This window comes from Schistocerca americana, chromosome 2, assembly GCF_021461395.2.
Source record: "Schistocerca americana isolate TAMUIC-IGC-003095 chromosome 2, iqSchAmer2.1, whole genome shotgun sequence".
In the NCBI taxonomy this organism is placed as follows: Eukaryota; Metazoa; Arthropoda; class Insecta; order Orthoptera; family Acrididae; genus Schistocerca; species Schistocerca americana.
Window position 1 is genome coordinate 471,278,059 of NC_060120.1, and position 19,441 is coordinate 471,297,499.

The 19,441-nt window shown below is 41.7% G+C and overlaps 1 protein-coding gene across 1 annotated transcript in view; it reads right to left on the reverse strand.

Annotated features, from left to right (window-relative positions):
- Positions 1–258: 258 nt before the first annotated feature.
- LOC124593733 (lysosomal acid glucosylceramidase-like) overlaps positions 259–19,441 on the reverse strand; it is a 152,182-nt gene continuing 132,999 nt past the window's right edge. The window contains exon 10 of the mRNA XM_047132063.1: positions 259–448. Within this exon, the coding sequence (XP_046988019.1) occupies positions 331–448 (118 nt within the window). The 3' untranslated portion in view covers positions 259–330. The remainder of the gene's footprint in view (positions 449–19,441) is intronic.

Consider the following 19,441-nt stretch of genomic DNA (forward strand, 5'->3'; position numbering starts at 1 on the left):
TTACGGATTTAACGATAGCCCTGCAGGATGCATGGTGTCAATTCCCTTCAGCACTACCTCAGACATTAGTTGAGTCAATGTCACGTCGTGTTGCGCCACTTCTGCGTGCTCTTTGGCGCCGTACACGATATTAGGCAAGTGTACCAGTTTCTTTGGCTCTTCAGTGGGTTACAATACACAGATAAACATCGAAGTGTCACTTGTATGCACTAGTAGGGTTCCTGGAAGTCGCAGTACAACACAGAAACACAATACAAGGATTTTTCACTGTGTATATTTATTTAATCAGTAATACAAGTGTGTTTCAAGAGTGTTGTGGAGAAGCGGTTTTCACACAGTGTTGCTGGCTCTCTGGTAGACGAGCGTGTGCATCGAGTGGCCGGGCAGCGACAGCGACGCCTCTCCCAGCTGGGGGTCCGACACCACCACGGAGCGCCGCGTCCCCTGCCTGACAACACACAAACAACGTGGTCAGCACACAGCCTACCACGCAAACAGAGGTACCAATGGGCACTGATCTCTAGAGTACCCGGAAACAGCACTCTGAGCACAGAACTGAAGTGTGCCTGTATGGACTGCCATATTGCAGTTGACAAAAAATATTTTCGGTCGGCCTGCACATAGGAAGAGGTATCAAAAAATAACTGTATTAATTATTTAGTGGCCGGCCAGAGTGGCCGAGCGGTTCTAGGCGCTACAGTTTGGAACCGCGCGACCGCTACGGTCGCAGGTTCGAATCCTGCCTCGGGCATGGATGTTTGTGATGTCCTTAGATTAGTTAGGTTTAAGTAGTTCTAAGGTCTAGGTCTGTTTCTAATATTGTGCTATAATTTCATGTATTGACTCGTTCCATGACCATGAAGACTTCTCCTTAATTTGGTCCACGGAACAATAAATAAATAAAATAAATAAATAGAAGTTAAGTCCCATTGTGCTCAGAGCCATTTGAACCATTCTTGAATTATTTAGTGGAAAACACTGCTCACCTTCATTCAAATTCCATTACAGACATCCAAAGTAATATTTCTTGGACACTATACGACGATTTCAGTGTTCAATCCAATGTTCAAAACACTCCCTGAAACCCCTTTGTGATAGTCGGTTGAGTACACCAGAAGATCTAATTGTTTAAATCTCGATCACTCTGAAAATAAAAATTCTGAAGCTCTTTTTTCACTGCAGGAAATAGGTGGAAGTCACATGGCGCTAGGTCAGGTGAATAAGGTGGATGTGGCATCACCTCAATCCCTAATTCGGTGACTGTTTCTTGAGTCTTGATCGCGTTACGAGCTGGTGCATTATTCTGATGAAGGATCCATCCTCCTTAATGGCCCCTCCACAATAGTAATTGGCATTAACAGTACGTTGTTCATTCACCACGTGATCGTACACAATGCGTTGCTTATCGAAGAAGACAAGGTGCATGATTTTTCCCGCACTTAGTTGAACTTTGGCCTTTTTGGGTCGTGGACTTTCAAGTTTCCATTGGAATGATGATGATGATGATGATTATGTTTGATTTGTAGGGCGCTCAAATGCGCGGTGATCAGTGCCTGTTTAAAGTCCCAATTTCTACACAGTCCAATTTTTTTACCCAATACAACCTAACCAATGTCACGAATGATGATGATGATGATGATGATGATGATGATGATGGAATAATGCTTCCATTGGGAATGTCCCGTTTCGTCTCTGGGTCATAATGATGAAATCAGCATTCGTTGCATGTGATGACTTAGTCCAAAAACTCTGGTTCTCGCTGAGGCCTTCCCTTCCTTTGTTGACACGCCATCACATGGTGAGCCTTCTGTTCGTCACTGATCAGACAAGACACCCACTTTGTTGCAAATTTTATGTACCCCACAATATTTCATACAATGTCTTTTGCTGACCCATAATATACATTCTAATCTCTGCAGCCTTTGTTAGCGATAAACGACGGTCTTTCCGCAACATGACATCAGTTGTGTTGACATTGGTTTCAGTCTTCGAAGTTGATAGCCTTCTGGGGCGTGAAGCATCGGCACGGTCATTTTCACCCTCCTGAAATGGTATATGCCACTCAAAACTTGTGTTTTCCTTACAGCTTGCTCTTTGTAGGTTTGTGGCAACATTTCCAATGTTTGTGATGGAGTTTTGTCGATAAGAACGCAAAATCTAACTGACACATGCCGCTGCAACCTGAGATCCATGTTTCGTGTAATAAACACGCCTGTACATTTTCCATGCTTCCCACCAACTGCGCATCATCAGGAGACTGATGCATAGGGTAACACGTCACGCCAGGTCAGACCTCTCCCTTCCTGCCAACGTCAATCTCAAGTGCAGACGCAATAAAAAGCAAAAAAATAATCCCTGTTTTTTTACACTCCATTGTAAGTAAAAACTACTCACTTCTGACTAAGAACCTCATTTCATTGATTGTGACACAGTCAGGATAAGGGAAATGTCACAAACGACAGGATTGCAATACTTTATTAGACGATGCCCACAAACCGAAATAAAGCTGTCTTATGGTTATATTTCCACCATTGGATACAGAAATTATTTTGTGTGATTTGTGTCCTTACTGTGTACATCCTGCAAGAAACTGACAACCATTTGTAACATTACCAAGTCTAGTCAAGTAGTTTTAAATATTACATCGAAAAAAAAGTTACATAATTAATATCTCTGTTTGCAAGTATCTGTCTGTAGTCCTGGTATATACGCTAATCTCCGAACAACAGCACCGCAGCCCACCGCTAGAGGAGCCAAAACAAAATGGCGTCCAATAATTCGTTTCCTGCATTCGAAGGGAAACTACGCTGCAACAATACATACTGTGTTGGTGGAAGAGTACAGTAACAATGGATCATTATATGAGACAATGGTTGAGTGTCGCAAGCGCTTTGAGTGAGATAAGACAAGTGTGAACGACGAAAAACGGTGTGGCAGACCATATCTCTGCAAAGAGTCGGGACTCGCAAGACAAGAGGATGCACTGCTACTAGATGAACGGCGGATCACAAGAGGTTTTCAACGTGATGAACGTCACTTTGTACTAGGTTCCACGATTGCTTACAGTCCATCAAACAGCCCGCTAAACTGATGCAGTAGCACCAGCGTCACAGCTGTGTTTTGGTAAAGAACTCATTCCTGGAAATGTAACGTTTCGATGTAAAATAAGCTTCAAACTCGGATTACTTTCAAATATCCCGCTACACGGTATACACACAGCTCTAGAACGTGTGCTGCACAGGAGACCATGGGACGTGTAAGGTTTCGAGTACTCGCCGTCGGGTTCTCTTCTTTGCAGCGAACGACACCCTTTGCCTAGTCGATAGCGTGACGCGTCCGTGGAGCACCACGGTCAACCTTCCCAGTTTCCAAAGAATCAGTTACCTGCACCCGTTGCTACAGCTGGACGGGAATGCGAGATCATATAATTACAATGGGGACTGATGACGGAGCTCTCTTCTCAATTTCTGTGCAGTCAATGAAGCGAAAAATTTGAAACTGATGTGATCCTCAAATTTATTTTACATCCAAACTGTACATTTCTGGACGTGGGTTCCTTACCTACAACCCTTAAAAGCCTATAATAGGAATTGTAAACATCCTGTACACAAAGGTCCAATAAAGAAATCACTATTGACGATGAGAATTATTTCCCGAAAAGCGCCGTGACCAAGACAAATTTAGTAAAGAAAAGTCGTGAATGTCAGAAGCAACTGATCTGTTGTTAAAAACTAAACAGTTGCATTTGTAGTCACCTGCTTTCGAGAACCCAATGTTTTCTCGTTAAAAACCAAATAACTGGCTATATATCCGTCAGTTTTCAAGACCATTTTGTAACGGAAAAAATAAGAAATATTTATAACACGTACACAGCACAAACTAAGTTTTCAACCATTATTCTATCTGTGTCATTTAAAGGTTAACCCTGTGTGAGAGCGCACTAATTACATATTGCTTGCAGTGCACGTAGCATACTTCCTTAGCTGTTAGCTGTAAAGGAGCTAAGGATTAGAGAGACTAGTTACAGGCGATAGCATTCGCACGCAACGCTGATATCCCTGAAGTCGACCTTGCCCGTCCCCATAGTCCAAGCGTTGCCGCGCGGGATTAGCTGCGCCTTAGAGGCGCTGCAGTCATGGACTGTGCGGCTGGTCCCGGCGGAGGTTCGAGTCCTCCCTCGGGCATGGGTGTGTGTGTTTGTCCGTAGGATAATTTCGGTTAAGTAGTGTGTAAGCTTAGGGACTGATGACCTTATCGGTTAAGTCCCATAAGATTTCACATACATTTGAATTTCCAGTCCAAGTGTTGCTCGACATGCAACTATAGCTGTCCGAGTACTGCCACGTGCTCGTACTGCTGTATCTGGTTTAATAGATGCCAGCTGGCTGTTCAGTACACTCTAGATTCATTACCGATCGTCCTATTGCAATCCCGTTCCGGTAGCTTTTGTCCTTTTCTTTGGTTTTCCTTCCCACGACGTCATTAAACCTCAAAAACAGAATACAAATAATTAAGTAACTCAATGATCTTTATTCTCACCTTTAGCCCTAGTGGACAGCTATAATGCACTTTTATTTTGAGAGAAAATCGTTTAAAAAGGTGCACCATTGTATGTAAAAAAAAAAACTAGCAATTAATGGACGATCTGACTCTATGCTATGAGTCGTTTCTAGAGGCAATATGACACCTGAAACTTGTAATTTCACTCACAGCTCACAGTTATCGAAACATTCCTACTATAGTGGCCAAAGCTGTGTGTAATTTTAATTGTTCAATAGCTACATGACAGAAACACAGCTAGTATAATGATCAATTGTGCGAGCAGTTTTAACAATTCTCCAGCCATAGCAATCTTGCAAAGTATAATCTTTGCTAGGAGACGATACTTTAAAATATTTACAGTGTCAGTTGGGGTCCTGCATGTGATACAGGCTCTGAAAGAGTAACTCCATCAGTCTGTAGAGGTCGCTGAGGAGTTCAGAATGAGTTAAAAATATACAATACGTCATATTATTTGACCAAAAGCCTCAGATCAGAATGGGCGATCATAAAAAATTTGCTTACTGTCAGACACATCCAGCGGAGAGAACTCACAAACTCTTAATGGAACATAATAGGAGATGCCACTCAGAAAGAGAAGGTTTATATGAACCCAGGTCTTGTGTAAATAATGTTTCTGTGATGTGGGGATACAGTAAACCAATAAATACAATCATCACTCATAGCCCTTCGAAGGTAATGCAGACGACTACCATCGCAACTCTGAACCAAAGAGTCGTGACAGGATGGGAGTAGAGGGGCAGTGTATGTTCTGGACATCATCGCCGATGTAAGCAGTTTTCTGGCGTTACCGTTCCTGAAAGTGATGACAACAGAAATAGATCTTTTCCTGGAATTTCTGACGACACCATGCGACCCTCAGGCAATGACATTTATTCTTGGCATTTCCCCCTCCCATATCTTCCCACAGCGAACGACATAACGCGTTTTTGCGAAAACACGGAGGGGCCCCAGGGAACCAAATGCATGCAAGCTTGGCCCCCCACTCCTCAATCAATTTTGATATTTATAGTTCAGTTGCATGTACATCGTGATTTCTTTGCTCTCTAGAATGAAGGGGTTCCCACTCCTTATGAGCTAAATGCTCTCCATTGTTATAACAACTTTTGTCCCCAGTAGTATCTGAATGATCTCAAAGTGTCACACCAGCATATGCGGTATACACATGGCGTTGTGATGACATGATACAGGTGTTATGTCGCCATCATGACAGCGTCAATGCGAGTGTAAAATTGTATGCTGGCATACAATTTTATGTCTCCGTTTATACCACAATTACGCCATGTCTTAACCAAATACATACCTCCCAATGTAGCCTCATTGCTTGCTATTTAGGCTTTGAGACACATAGAGGCTACTGCCAGGCGCTTGACAGCCATACGCTGCTTCATGCTAAGTGACAAACTTCTCCACAGCTACGCTTGTTGCAGATAAGAACTTGGATGTCTCCCTACATATGGAGATTATTATATCGTAGCACAGCCACAGCAGAAACCGCCCACAGCCCAAACAGCCCCTAATCCAGTGGTGGACAAGGACACGCAGTAGCCACAGTTTATTTGAACAGTCAAGCAATCACAAGGAATATACGAGGCTAGACGACAGCCGGCCGCGGTGGCCGTGCGGTTCTAGGCGCTGCAGTCCGGAACCGCGGGACTGCTACGGTCGCAGGTTCGAATCCTGCCTCGGGCATGGATGTGTGTGATGTCCTAAGGTTACTTAGGTTTAAGTAGTTCTAAGTTCTAGGGGACTGATGACCTAAGATGTTAAGTCCCATAGTGCTCAGAGCCATAGCTAGACGATACATGGCTATTTCTGTAATTTTCAGTTGTAATTTAATGACATATATACTTAAATAAATATGTACAATAAATTTCCTTTTATTTTTTCAACCCTGTCAACCAATAACAGCAGACATGGGCGCGCAGACACACACACACACACACACACACACACACACACTTGCAAGCACGCATGCACACAAACAATGCTGGCGTGTACACCACAGTTATGCTTCATATACACTGCACAAATGTCAAACATATGCCACAATAAGATAATTTGATAGTATAAATTAATGACGACATCATGGGATAATCTGCAAAATGTTAGTCGAACGGCAGGAAATCTGGAAATTGGTAAAAAATTTGTAGGATACACAAAAATGCAGAAGTACCTGCAAAGAAAGTGATAACTTTATGTGGATGTGAGTGTATTTACGTGCAATGTAAATAATTAACTGTCTGACGTTAATTTGCAGGTCTCTGCCCAAACAGCACTTGAGCAAGAGCTAATCACAATGTTGCTACATAGCCTATACGTAAAAGTATCGGAATTATTTATCGATCATGAATTGTTGCTCTGAACCAATCACTGTAAGGCTCATCTGCTCTTTGGCAAGATGCTCTCCATTGTAGGTCAGTGCTCTGAGGTGAGAGGAGTAGGGTGTGAGTATTGAGAAAACACATCTTACAGTGCCCTCTGTGCATATGTACATTAAAATATTCGACATAACTCGCTTTTTCTGCAAGTCTCAGCTTGTCCCTTCACATGACATGCAGTTCTACCAAGTCTAAAGACGTATACCTGTTGCTTGTGTTCCTCTCACTATACTTCGTCCTTATTCTCAACACTAGCAAAGAGACTCGCTGTGGAGGCAGTGATTTTTCGCCAGTCATAGAAACTGCAAATAGCCATATTTTGGCGTGTTGATCGAAAAATATTGGAATCGAGACCGTTCACTGCAGTAAGGGACAAATGATACGAACATAACAACTGTTTCTGCAGAGTTTAAAGCAATAGATTAACTGGTTCAACGGCAATTTGGAAGCACTTTACAGCAGTGTGCTGTCAGATTCCAATAGGTAGCCTCTGCCTAAATGCAGTAAAAAGTACCAAACTGTGTGTGGTGTTCTGCAGTTTAGCTACTGGACAAAGAAGCCCCTAAAAGCACAGTTAATGTGATACATACATGTGTATGTGCTGACTAGGTACTTCTGTCAGAGCAAACATTCTGCCCAGTGGTCGAATTGAATGTTGTGCGCAAAAATGAATACCAATGTCGCTACACAAGTGCTTTATTAAAGCAGCAGGAGAAACGTATGTTTTGCCACAATACCATCAAGCAATGTTATTTCGTGGGTCTGAAGACAAGGACAAATAGAATCAGTGTACCAAACGCAAACTATCACCTACCTGTCTATAGTTGTGGAGTGTTTTTAACAGAGTCTGTATGCAGGAAACGTTCTGTGAGATGTCTTTAGCTTGGACGCTCAGAAGCGGGCCCAGTGGCACCATGCAAAACTGCATGTGTTGCGGAAATGCAGGTGTGAGCACTCTGGCCTAATCGATTTCTCAAAATTTCATTTATCCACACCGCTGTCACCGATTTTGAAAACTCGATCTGCGCCACAGCACTCACACCTGTATTTAGGCAACACATGCAATATCACATGCCCCACGGAGACCTCGGCCTAGTCGCTCCTTAGCATTCACTCTGAACAAGTCGCACAGAGCATTTCCTGCTTAAGACCACTGTTAAAACAACACCACAACTCCCGACAGAAGCCTACAAAATAACATTGCTTGACTGTAGTGTGGAAAGAAATGGATCACACGCTTCTTTAATATAACACTTGCACAATGACATAAGCATTGGGTTTTACACAAGACACATGATTCGACCTGTGGGTTGTAAGGGGTCCATAGGCCCTTACTATAAGTTTTGCGACAGCACAGGTCGACAGGACAAACAATCGATAGTGTGTGTCGGGTTGCGAGAGCGAGAGCGAGTGTTGAGACAGTAGTGGGGTACGCGCTGCGGGCCGCGCCGGGTGGAGTTCTGTTGCTGGAATGCAAGACCGTACCGACAAAGGGAGTGGCCATCGCCGTGGTTTAACCCCTTTGTGTTAGAAATATACGGGAAAGTGAAAAAAGTATAATTACTAGTGTGATTCAGTGATATTTTTGTGCCAATATTTGTAATTACGCGTCTACCGCGCCGGCATCATTTGGATTACAGTGTTGGATTGCAGTGTTGGATTATAGAGTTGGATTACAATGGTTGAAATTGCGTGTGACAATAATGATTAACGAAAGGGCCTGTGCTGCGATTAGTCGTTATTAATGCTGTACGACGAAGGCAGTGGCTGTCTCCTTACTTTGTGTTTTTGTGATGAATATAGGTCATTGATTAATGAAGCTGTGTTGTCGTTCTTCTTGGCACCAGACATTTCTTTATTACAGCATTTGAGAAGGACAGAATGGAATGTAACATCTCCGTAGCAGTCCAATCCGATTGCCAGCCCCATTAGGTACACGGTCACATTAATTATTATCTATTTGGGCTGCTATCAGATCCCAATCGAGCGGGATAAGTCAGTAAAATAAACCGGAGTGTTACACCCTTGGCTTACCGTGAAAGGACAAGTGCAATTTTCGGACGAATCATAAAGAACAATAGGTAATATTATCTTATTTAACGTGAGAAAAAATTTTCCAATGTTGGATCGAGACAAAGCATAAACTTTCAAATCGCAACAAGAAACAGTGCATTTTGAACAATACGAAGTAATAGCACCTTACGATTGTGACTAAACTTTTTCTTGCCATTTTAGATGAGAATAATAGTGTCAATAAACTGTGTTGTAATGTGCAAACGCGTAAATCCGCACGAAAAACTGTGAAAAGTGAACACTAAAGAAAGACACGTGTGAACATTACTATAGCAAAACGAACTAAGAATTCATCACGAAAGCTTTTAAAGAAGTGTTTAGTGGTAATATTTTGACTGAAATTGCCTTTTGAATAGTGAAAATCGGGCAGCTTCATGTGGACCCATAAACTGTTATGCAGGCGACAATTTATGTGGCAACGCAATTTTTGAGTGACGTCACGCAGACCCTTGTAGCAGTTGCGCCAAAGAGCTTCAATCTGCGAGGTGATTTCACACGTCATCCCTACTACCTGTGCAAAGAGTAGTTCAAGCACAGACGCACTACACCGAGCGCCGAACTACAAACTACGCCCGCCTGCAACGCCGCGGAGCGGCCGGCTGAGAACTACGACGTCCCACCACAGTGAGACCTCACGCAGTTCCGGCGGCAGTACAGCGCCACGCCCACTTCAAACGTCAAAACATCGCGACTCGTGGTAACGTCGATTGGTGAGTGGAGACGACTGGTTGACATAACAATTAAATTGCAATGTGCAGTTTTCGTGGTAAATAAACGTTTGTAAACTGAATTGCGTGTTAGGAAAAGTTCCCAATTGCAGTAATTTCCGAGAAGTTTGCGAAAAATAGTCTGAAATCGAGCATACTTATTTATGCATACTGCGCTGTCTAATGATAATTATACAGATATGCTTATTGTTTTTGGGGGATTTTATCTGTATAGATTTTATGAATGGTATGATTTATCTTATTTAAAACATTTTACATAAGCTGTGTATGTGAAAATTGATATTTGAAGTGATTAGGTTTTGAGAGTTGTTATGTTCGATGCTCTTGCATATTGTATCAATTTAGGGATTAACTGAAAATACTGCAGGTGCTGTTTGATTAGTTTCATGGTAATTAGGAGTGTTTTGGGTTACTAGAGGTTATTCTATATTACTTCCTGTGTGTTAAAAATAAACAAACATGTCTACTGAAGATAAGCAGGTTTGTGAGGCAGTAGTTGAAAGGAAAGGGATAGGACAGGAAGACCGAGATGATTCGGGTATCAGTGATTATGGAGTGTCATTAGATAGCCCATTAGCACTTTCAACCAGTTATCCCGAGACACCGGGACAAACGATGAGAAATAAGCCAGTTTCAGAGGGTGCAGATATACAGTCGATGTTGGCAGCCTTGCTAAAAGAAAATAACGCATCACTAAAGGAAGATTTACGAGAATCATTAGAGAAGGGTTTAAAAGAAACTAGAGAGAGGGAAGAAAAGTTCCACAAATCAGTAGAGAAAAGTTTACAAGAAAACACGCATCACTAAAGAAATATTTTCAAGAAAGGAGAGAAATAGTCCACAAGTCAATACAGGAAAGTTTACGAGAATTCAGAGAATCATTAAAGAAAACTTTACAAGAAACTATAGCACAAGAGATCAAAACATCATACATGAAGATGGAATGCAATCTGAAGGAGGAAGTGCAGGAGTTACCCGAACAACTGAAGGTGAACATCGACGAGAGAGAGAGGAAGCTACAGGACAATATAGACAAAGTCCAGGGAGACGTGGAGAAGGTAGAAGGGAAGCTAACAAAAAAGGCAGAAGACGATATTGAAGAAACTAAAGCCGAATTGGGAGAAAGGATCACCGAAGTGGAAACAAATTGCGATCATGGAATCGCCGAGATAACGCAGATGCAGAAACAATGTAATGATGCGGTTAAGGGGATAGGAGATAGGCAAAACCAACTGGCTGTCAATCTGAGAAATGCTATAACCATGCGACGAGAAGAGGATAGTCAGAGGGTTGCAATGGAAGGCGAGGCCTTCACTTGGGGAATCAAGAAGAAGGAAGGGACTAAGGTTCATGCAAAATCAAAGAAAATAAACTCTGAAATACATAAATTTAACCACATTTATAAGGGACCATACAGGATTATAAAAGTTGGTCATCCTAACACTATGGATTTGGAGTATGCACGGACAATGAGAGTGCATGGTAAGGAACATGTGGAAAACATAAAAAGGTACTACTCACACGAGAACAGGGATAACCCAGATGAGAGAAGAGGTGATAGACAAAGGGATCAAGAGGTACGAATTGAAGAAAGTTAGGTGTAGGGAGCTAGCAACTCTTTTGCTGGTATACCAAGTGGCGACTGGTACACTCCCAGCTGGGTGAGACTTTATTTCTAATTTCAAGTGTCACTCCTCTACCATCTTTCTCTATCCTTAGGTTAAGAAAATTAGTGTAGTAGTTAGGATTGGTAGTGGTCATCCAACTAATTCAGTCAGGAACCATGTAGTAAATTTATAGTTGACTTAAAATAAGGATAAGTAGTTACTGTTGATGTAGTGTGTGAGGTGTCAAAGAATCAATAAGTTGAAAGCTCAGTTTAGTGTGAGTACATTACAAAGTGAATAGTGCCAGAAGTAATAAAATGAGAACCAGATAAAAAAGCTAATGTATACAAAATGTCGTGGGAAGCTAATTGGTCAAACAAGATTTTGTGTAATCTTATAGAGTTGTTTTATGAGACATGAAAAGGTCAACTGTGGTAAGAAAATTGAAGTAGTGTATCAGCTTGTAAGTAGATGAACATATAAAGAAACAATTACATGGGGAGATAGTTGTTCGAATAAATGATGTGAAATAATGATGTATATTGAGTATGAGATGTTTGAAGTATTGAAGTATATGGAGGATTGATATAGGTTGAAGATATATATGTGTTTGCAGTTGAAGTTGGTGTTAAGTTATATGTAATGAAGAGTTTGGAGTATGAGATGTTTGAAATATTGAAATATGTCATTTAGCACATGAGCGACATCTGTTTGCAAGTTTATACATGTTTATCTGAAGTATGCTGATAAAACAAGGTGTAACTAATGAATAATTAGTAATTCATGCATCCAATTAGCTATCAGAGTCAATTATGGTTATATGTAGGTCAAGCTTTAGAAGCAGAATTCTGGCACTGAGTAATGAATGACGAATATCCATATAGTGGATTTAAATTAGTGTGAATATAACAGGACCTCTCATCTAAGCTTTCTTGATAACAATTCACATATGGGAGTAATGTTTGGCAAAATGAAATGATCAGTAGTTTAAAATTTTTCATTGGGTGACCACATTAGTTGTAGTGTTGCAAATAATTATGTAAGACATGCTCAGCGATACAATGTAGCATTTAAATTTATGGAATCTGTGATGAATAAGTTGTGAATTTCTTCCTTAACTTTTATGTGTGTTGGCCAAGTGAGTTATAAATTAGAGTGATAGTAGTATGGCCGGCACAAACCCCGCTGAAAGGACAGCATACCAAAGGGGTAGCTGGCATTCAATGTATAAATGTCATATTTTGTCTCAATTTCAATTGCTTGTGTTAAAGATTTAAATAAGTTGTGATTTTTTCTTCCTTAACTTTTATATGCGTTGGGAAGGGAGTTATAAGTTAGTGTGGTAGTAGTATGGACGGCACGAATCCCGCTGAAAGGACGGCATACCAAAGGGGTGGCTGGCATTTACCTAGTTTGTTTTCTTGTCTTTGATGTAGCAATAACTTGTGAATTTCTTCCTTAACTTTTATAAGTGTTGGCCAAGTGAGTTATAAATTAGAGTGATAGTAGTATGGACGGCATGAACCCCGCTGAAAGGACAGCATACCAAAGGGGTAGCTGGCATTCAACTAGTTTCTTTTCTTGTCTTTGCTATAGCAAGTTATAACAGATATGTAGTTAATGACTCGTACAATCCTTTGAAAGTGAAATTTTTTTGGAAATTTTTGGTAAGATAAGTTTATAAAAAAAAATATTTACCATGCTATGTTAAGTAAGTAGGATTCATGTTGTGTGTTATTTGGACAATGCCATATTTTTGAGATGTAATAACTTTTTGTAGAATATTATTGTAGAGGCAGCCCACTACCAGAGTCAAGGATTTTCTTGGTGATTGTAATTTCATTACTTATTTGCACTGTGTGTTTTGTTCATATGTAGCTATGTCTAAATTCCCTAGCTGATTCTTTTACGCCTGTGGCTTCAAAGAAGTTTTCGAGGGCGGGGATGTAAGGGGTCCGTAGGCCCTTACTATAAGTTTTGCGACAGCACAGGTCGACAGGACAAACAATCGATAGTGTGTGTCGGGTTGCGAGAGCGAGAGCGAGTGTTGAGACAGTAGTGGGGTACGCGCTGCGGGCCGCGCCGGGTGGAGTTCTGTTGCTGGAATGCAAGACCGTACCGACAAAGGGAGTGGCCATCGCCGTGGTTTAACCCCTTTGTGTTAGAAATATACGGGACAGTGAAAAAAGTATAATTACTAGTGTGATTCAGTGATATTTTTGTGCCAATATTTGTAATTACGCGTCTACCGCGCCGGCATCATTTGAATTACAGTGTTGGATTGCAGTGTTGGATTATAGAGTTGGATTACAATGGTTGAAATTGCGTGTGACGATAATGATTAACGAAAGGGCCTGTGCTGCGATTAGTCGTTATTAATGCTGTACGACGAAGGCAGTGGCTGTCTCCTTACTTTGTGTTTTTGTGATGAATATAGGTCATTGATTAATGAAGCTGTGTTGTCGTTCTTCTTGGCACCAGACATTTCTTTATTACAGCATTTGAGAAGGACAAAATGGAATGTAACATCTCCGTAGCAGTCCAATCCGATTGCCAGCCCCATTAGGTACACGGTCACATTAATTATTATCTATTTGGGCTGCTATCAGATCCCAATCGAGCGGGATAAGTCAGTAAAATAAACTGGAGTGTTACAAGGTGGAATGTTGTTTCTGAGAAAAGTACCCAGTCGATACTTTTAGCTTTTTCTTCATATAAATATCACATTAACTGTGTTTATAGGGGTTTATTATTCCAGCAGCCAAACTGCAGAACACTGCACATAGATTGGCATTTTCTTTTTACTGTATGCAGAGAGAGGCTCCCCACTGGAATATGACAGCAATCTGTTGTGGACCGCTTGCGAATTACCGTTAAAGTTTTAAAATCTTCAAAAATGGTTGTTGTGTCCCCGTCATACGTTTCCTCAATGCAGTTCCCAGCGGTTTTCTTTGCTAGTACAAAGAATAGCTGTACATATCTAGAGAGCTGGCAGTCTGCATGCAATAATACCTAAAAGAGTCAATTTGTTGACCTGACTTAACTCTTTACCTACTAAGAGCTTGTAAGCTGGCCACATGGCCATGACTCGCTTTTCGTTCCTTTATGGCAGCTGTCTACATCATACACTCTAGTTTTCATTTATTTGGCTTCAGTTTTCTACATTTACAGTACACAAACACATTAACAGTGCTTTTATGGACTTGTTACTTACTGTAGGCAAACAGAGGCTCACCATTGGAATATGACAGCAGGTTGCTTCTGAATTGCTGTTAAGCCAGTTATTACTTCGGTTTTTCTGTAAATTATCTCTTTTATGGTTGCTTCTGAATTGCTGTTAAACCAGCTAGTCCCTCGGTTTTAAACTCTGTAAATCATCTTTTATGGCTTTAACAATTAGCTCTGTTACTTCCTGCAAATCTTCTAGTCGATGGCATTTGAGGAGTTTAATTTTATCACTTACTTCCCTGCATAACATTATGGTTATAGAAGTTCACATCTGTCTTGAGTGCATGCTACTAGCCCTTCTGCTGCATATCCTTGTGGAATTCCCGTGTAGCTCTTTAAGTTTACAACTTTTTCTGTAAAAATATATGCATGATTATCCCTCATGTTCGGTCCAATCTATAATTATAGAGCATAAACATTTACATAGATACTATTTGTTTAGTGTGTGTAGCAATGGATGGTGTGTGCGTGTGATTGTCTTTCTGGGCACGCATACAAAAAAATATCTATCATTTTATAGTAATTTATTTTTCTGTTGCACGTGCAAATGGAGACAGGGAAAACACGTCTGTCTCAGCACCCGACACTGTGGACAGGGGTCTCCGTGGTGGTTGTAGCTGGGCGCTGAGTAGCACTAAATACTGCTGTGAATCGACTTCGGAAAATTGGGTTCATGCTGAATTTGCATTAGGTGATACAGTTGTCTGTGTCAAGTCGCCACAGCACCTCACGAAATGTACTTCATGCTGGCTGGCTGCGTGGCATCAAGAGAAGGATGGAGGTCATGTTTACAGACATGGTGGATAGTGGAGGTAGTGCCTCTGATCGTGTTATTTTATCGTGAGGCAGCTATGTCTACCAATTTTGGCCTGTTCCAGCACTTTTTTACTGCTGATTCACTTGACAAGTATGTCACGTGCTCATGCTAACGTCATTATTATTATTAACCATGTTCTGTCTGTACTCAGCTTTAATAAACTACACTGACTCCAACAAATAGTACACATTAGTGCTACATTAAAGGAGGAGAAACATATTCTTTTTTTTATGATAATACCCATGAGCAATGTCATTTGAGTGGTGCTGGCTTCCATGTGTATGCACTTTCACCACCTTCGATACGTTTTAGCAGTCAATGAAAAACAGACACATAAAAACTGAAGAGGCCTTGAAGGCCCAGTGGTACCGACCAACCGCCATCTCATCCTCAGCCCTTAGGCATCACTGGATGAGGATCCAGAGGTTCAAATGGCTCTGAGCACTATGGGACTTAACATCTATGGTCATCAGTCCCATAGAACTTAGAATTACTTAACCCTAACTAACCTAAGGACGTCACACAACACCCAGTCATCACGAGGCAGAGAAAATCCCTGACCCCGCCGGGAACCGAACCCGGGCGCGGGTAGCGAGAACGCTACCGCACGACCACGAGCTGCGGACGGATACAGAGGACCATGTGGTGACCGGTGCCGCTACTTCTCAATCAAGTAACTCCTCAATTGACCTCACAAGGTCTGCAAGGTCTGAGTGCACCTCGCTTGCCAACAGCACTCAGTAGACCTGCATGGTGACCCATCGAGGTGCTAGCCAAGTCTGACAGCACTTCGGTGCTCTGATGGGAGCTGATGTTACGTCTGTGGCAAGGTCGTTGGCTTTAGCAATCACTGACTCGATAGAAATCCATGTGTATATGACGAAACAGGCTTAAACCTGCAGAAAACGCGATTTCAGTCGAATATTTTAATGTAGATATGCACAGAGGGCGGTGTAAGACGTGTCTTCCCGAGATCCATACACTAATCCTGTCACCACAGATCACCAAACTAGAATGGAGAGTAAATTCCCAAAGAGCAGATGAGCCCTGTAGCTATTGGCTGAGAGCAACAGTGCATATCGATAAATAATTCCAATACTTTTGAGTACATGCTTTGTAGCAACATTGTGATTAGCTCTTGCTCAAGTGCTGTTTGGGCGAATACTTATTGTTTACATCGCATACATCTTTTTTCTGTATTTACACAGCAGACACATACATATTTGCATAAAGTACTTAGTTTTTTCGTTCATGTACCCCATCAATCTTTACCAATTTCCAGATTTGCTGCAATTAAATTGACATTTTAAAGTTTGCTGTGACATCATTACTATTTTATACTGTCAAAGTATCTTCCCATAGTGTATAAGCTGCACATGTGCAGTGTATGTGTGGATGTACGATCGAACAAGTACAACTTCAGAAAAATTGTATGATTTATTCCAGAGAAAAAGCTTCACAAACTGAGCAAGTCAATAGCGTGTTGATCCACCTCTGGCCCTTATGCAAGCAGTTATTCGGCCTGGCATTGACTGACAGAGTTATTGGATGTCTTCCTGAGGCATACCAGGCCAAACTGCGTCCAATTGGCAAGTTAGGTCGTCAAAATCCAGAATTGGTTGGAGGACCTTGCTCATAATGATCCGCACATTCCCAATTGGGGAGAGATCTGACGACGTTACTGGCCAAGGTAGAATTTGGCAAGCACAAAGACTGCAGGCAGGCATTATCTTGCTGAAATGTAAGCCCTGGATGGCTTGCCATAAATGACAACATATCAGGGTGAAGAATATCATCGATGTACCACTTTACCATAATGGTACCATGGTTGGCAACCAAAGGGATCCTCATATGAAATGAAATGGCACCCACTCCTGGCTGTCAGGCTATATGGTGGTGACATTCAGGTTGATTTTCCACTGCTGTCTGGGGCGCTGGTCATAGGGACCTGTAATCTCACTGACTGCTGTAGAATTGTCTTCAGTGATGAGTCCCATTACGAAATGAGCCCTGATGACCAGCAAAGTCATGTCTGGACACGCCCCATACAGTGGTGTGATACCAACCTGACTGTCACCAGTCAAACGGCCCCACAATCAGGAGAGATGGTCAAAAGTGCCATTTCATTTCATAGCAGGACTCTTTTGGTTGCCACGTTTGGCACCTTTACAGCACAGCAATACATAGACAATATTCTACGTCCTGTTTTGTTATCCTCCATGACAAGCCTTCTTGGGCTTACATTTAGGCTAGATAATGTCTACCTTCACACAGTGAAAGTCTCTACTACTTGTCGTCGTGCTTCCCAAAGCCTACCTTGACCAATAAGTTCGCCAATCTCCCCCCAGTTGAGAACTTTTGGTGCAGTATGAGCAGGGCCGTCTAACCAGCACGGAATTTTGACGATCTAGCGTGCCAGTTGGGCATTATTTGGCACAGTATCCCTCAGGAGGACATCCAACAACTCTATCAATCAATGCCAAGATAAATAACTGCTTTTGTTAGGGTCAGGCGCGTACCAGCACATTATTGACTTTGTCAGTTTCAGAAGTTCTTTCTCCTGAATAGATCATCCAATGTTTCTGAAATTGTAATTATTTTTGTCTATACATGTATGTAACTTCAACCGATTTCTGCCACATTCATATAATTCCTTCGTGTTGCATCTTTTTTTTTGTCTTAGAGTATACTTATCATTAATTTACAACCGACAGTGACAGTAATAACCACTTATTGTCAAGCAGTATTCTTCCTGTTTGCTTGATAATGCAAATGTTCTGGCCCAACATTGGAGCTCTTTGGGCTGCAGACAGTTCCTTCTGGGCATAGTCGAGCAACAGCAGGTCCAGTATGACACGCAAACATCTATGTCCTCATTTACAAGCACAGCTGTGGAGAAGTTCTTCACTTAGCAGGAAACAGCACACACCTGTAACACACCCAGCAGTAACCTCTATGTGTGTCAAAGCCAAAGTAGCGAGCAACGCGTCTTCATTGTGAGTTATGTCTATGGTCTATATGTTGCATAATTGTGGTGTACACGGTGGCAAAAATTTTACACTGGCTGGTGTAAAATCTTATGCCGGTGTTGATACCATCTCCACACAAACCTGATACATGTATGCATACATTGCATACACTGATGCTATGGCATCATATCGTTCAGACATTTTTTAGGCAAAAAATGTTAAATTCTTGTAACAGATACGCAAACACTGAGCTGAAAGAGAGAGCATGTTTCTCGAAATCAGTGGGAGCCTGTTATCCCTGAAGTACAGACTGCAAAGGAATGACAGTATGCACGCAATCGAACTAAAAAGGATTAAAATTACTCGATGGGTGAAAGGCCAAGCTTGCACGCCATTGGTTACTCAACGTTTTTGAAAAAACGCGTGACATCATTGGCTACAGGGCGATGGGTGATGGGAGAATTCTGGAAATAATGATATTGACCGACAGTCAGATACTGGTGTCAGTTAATGCGGAAAAAGAACAGATGCTGATGTCATCAATTTCAGGAATGCTGCCATCAGTGATTATGAGCCCTCTACTGATAGGCTGTAGGAATTGATTTTTATGATCTTGTTGCTGACCAGAAGATACAGAACTCAGGATAGAATCACAACATCGCCACAACTAGAGTAACCAACACCATAATTGATCTGTGCTGAGAAGGATGTGGTTTTGTGGTGTAATGTGACTCCTTGAGTCTGAGAGGTTAAGTTTGGTAACAGTGCTATGATCATCTGGGTCTGTTTGTCTGGCAAAGGCTCAGACTTTTAGCTTTGGCATAGAGAAAAACTCGCATTTATATTTTGGACCCCCCAACGGTGCTGCAACATGCGGAAATTGTTACTACTTTGCAATGCTCCATCCACGAAGCAGTGACTATTACATCGTGATGTGAAGAGAATCATGTTAATTTGGAAGACAGGCCTACTCATAGCAGAGGAAGCGGATGTGCCATGTCAGTTTATCTAAAAACCAATCAACAACTGCCAGCCGGTGTGGCCGAGCGGTTCAAGGCGCTTCAGTCTCGCTTCGCAG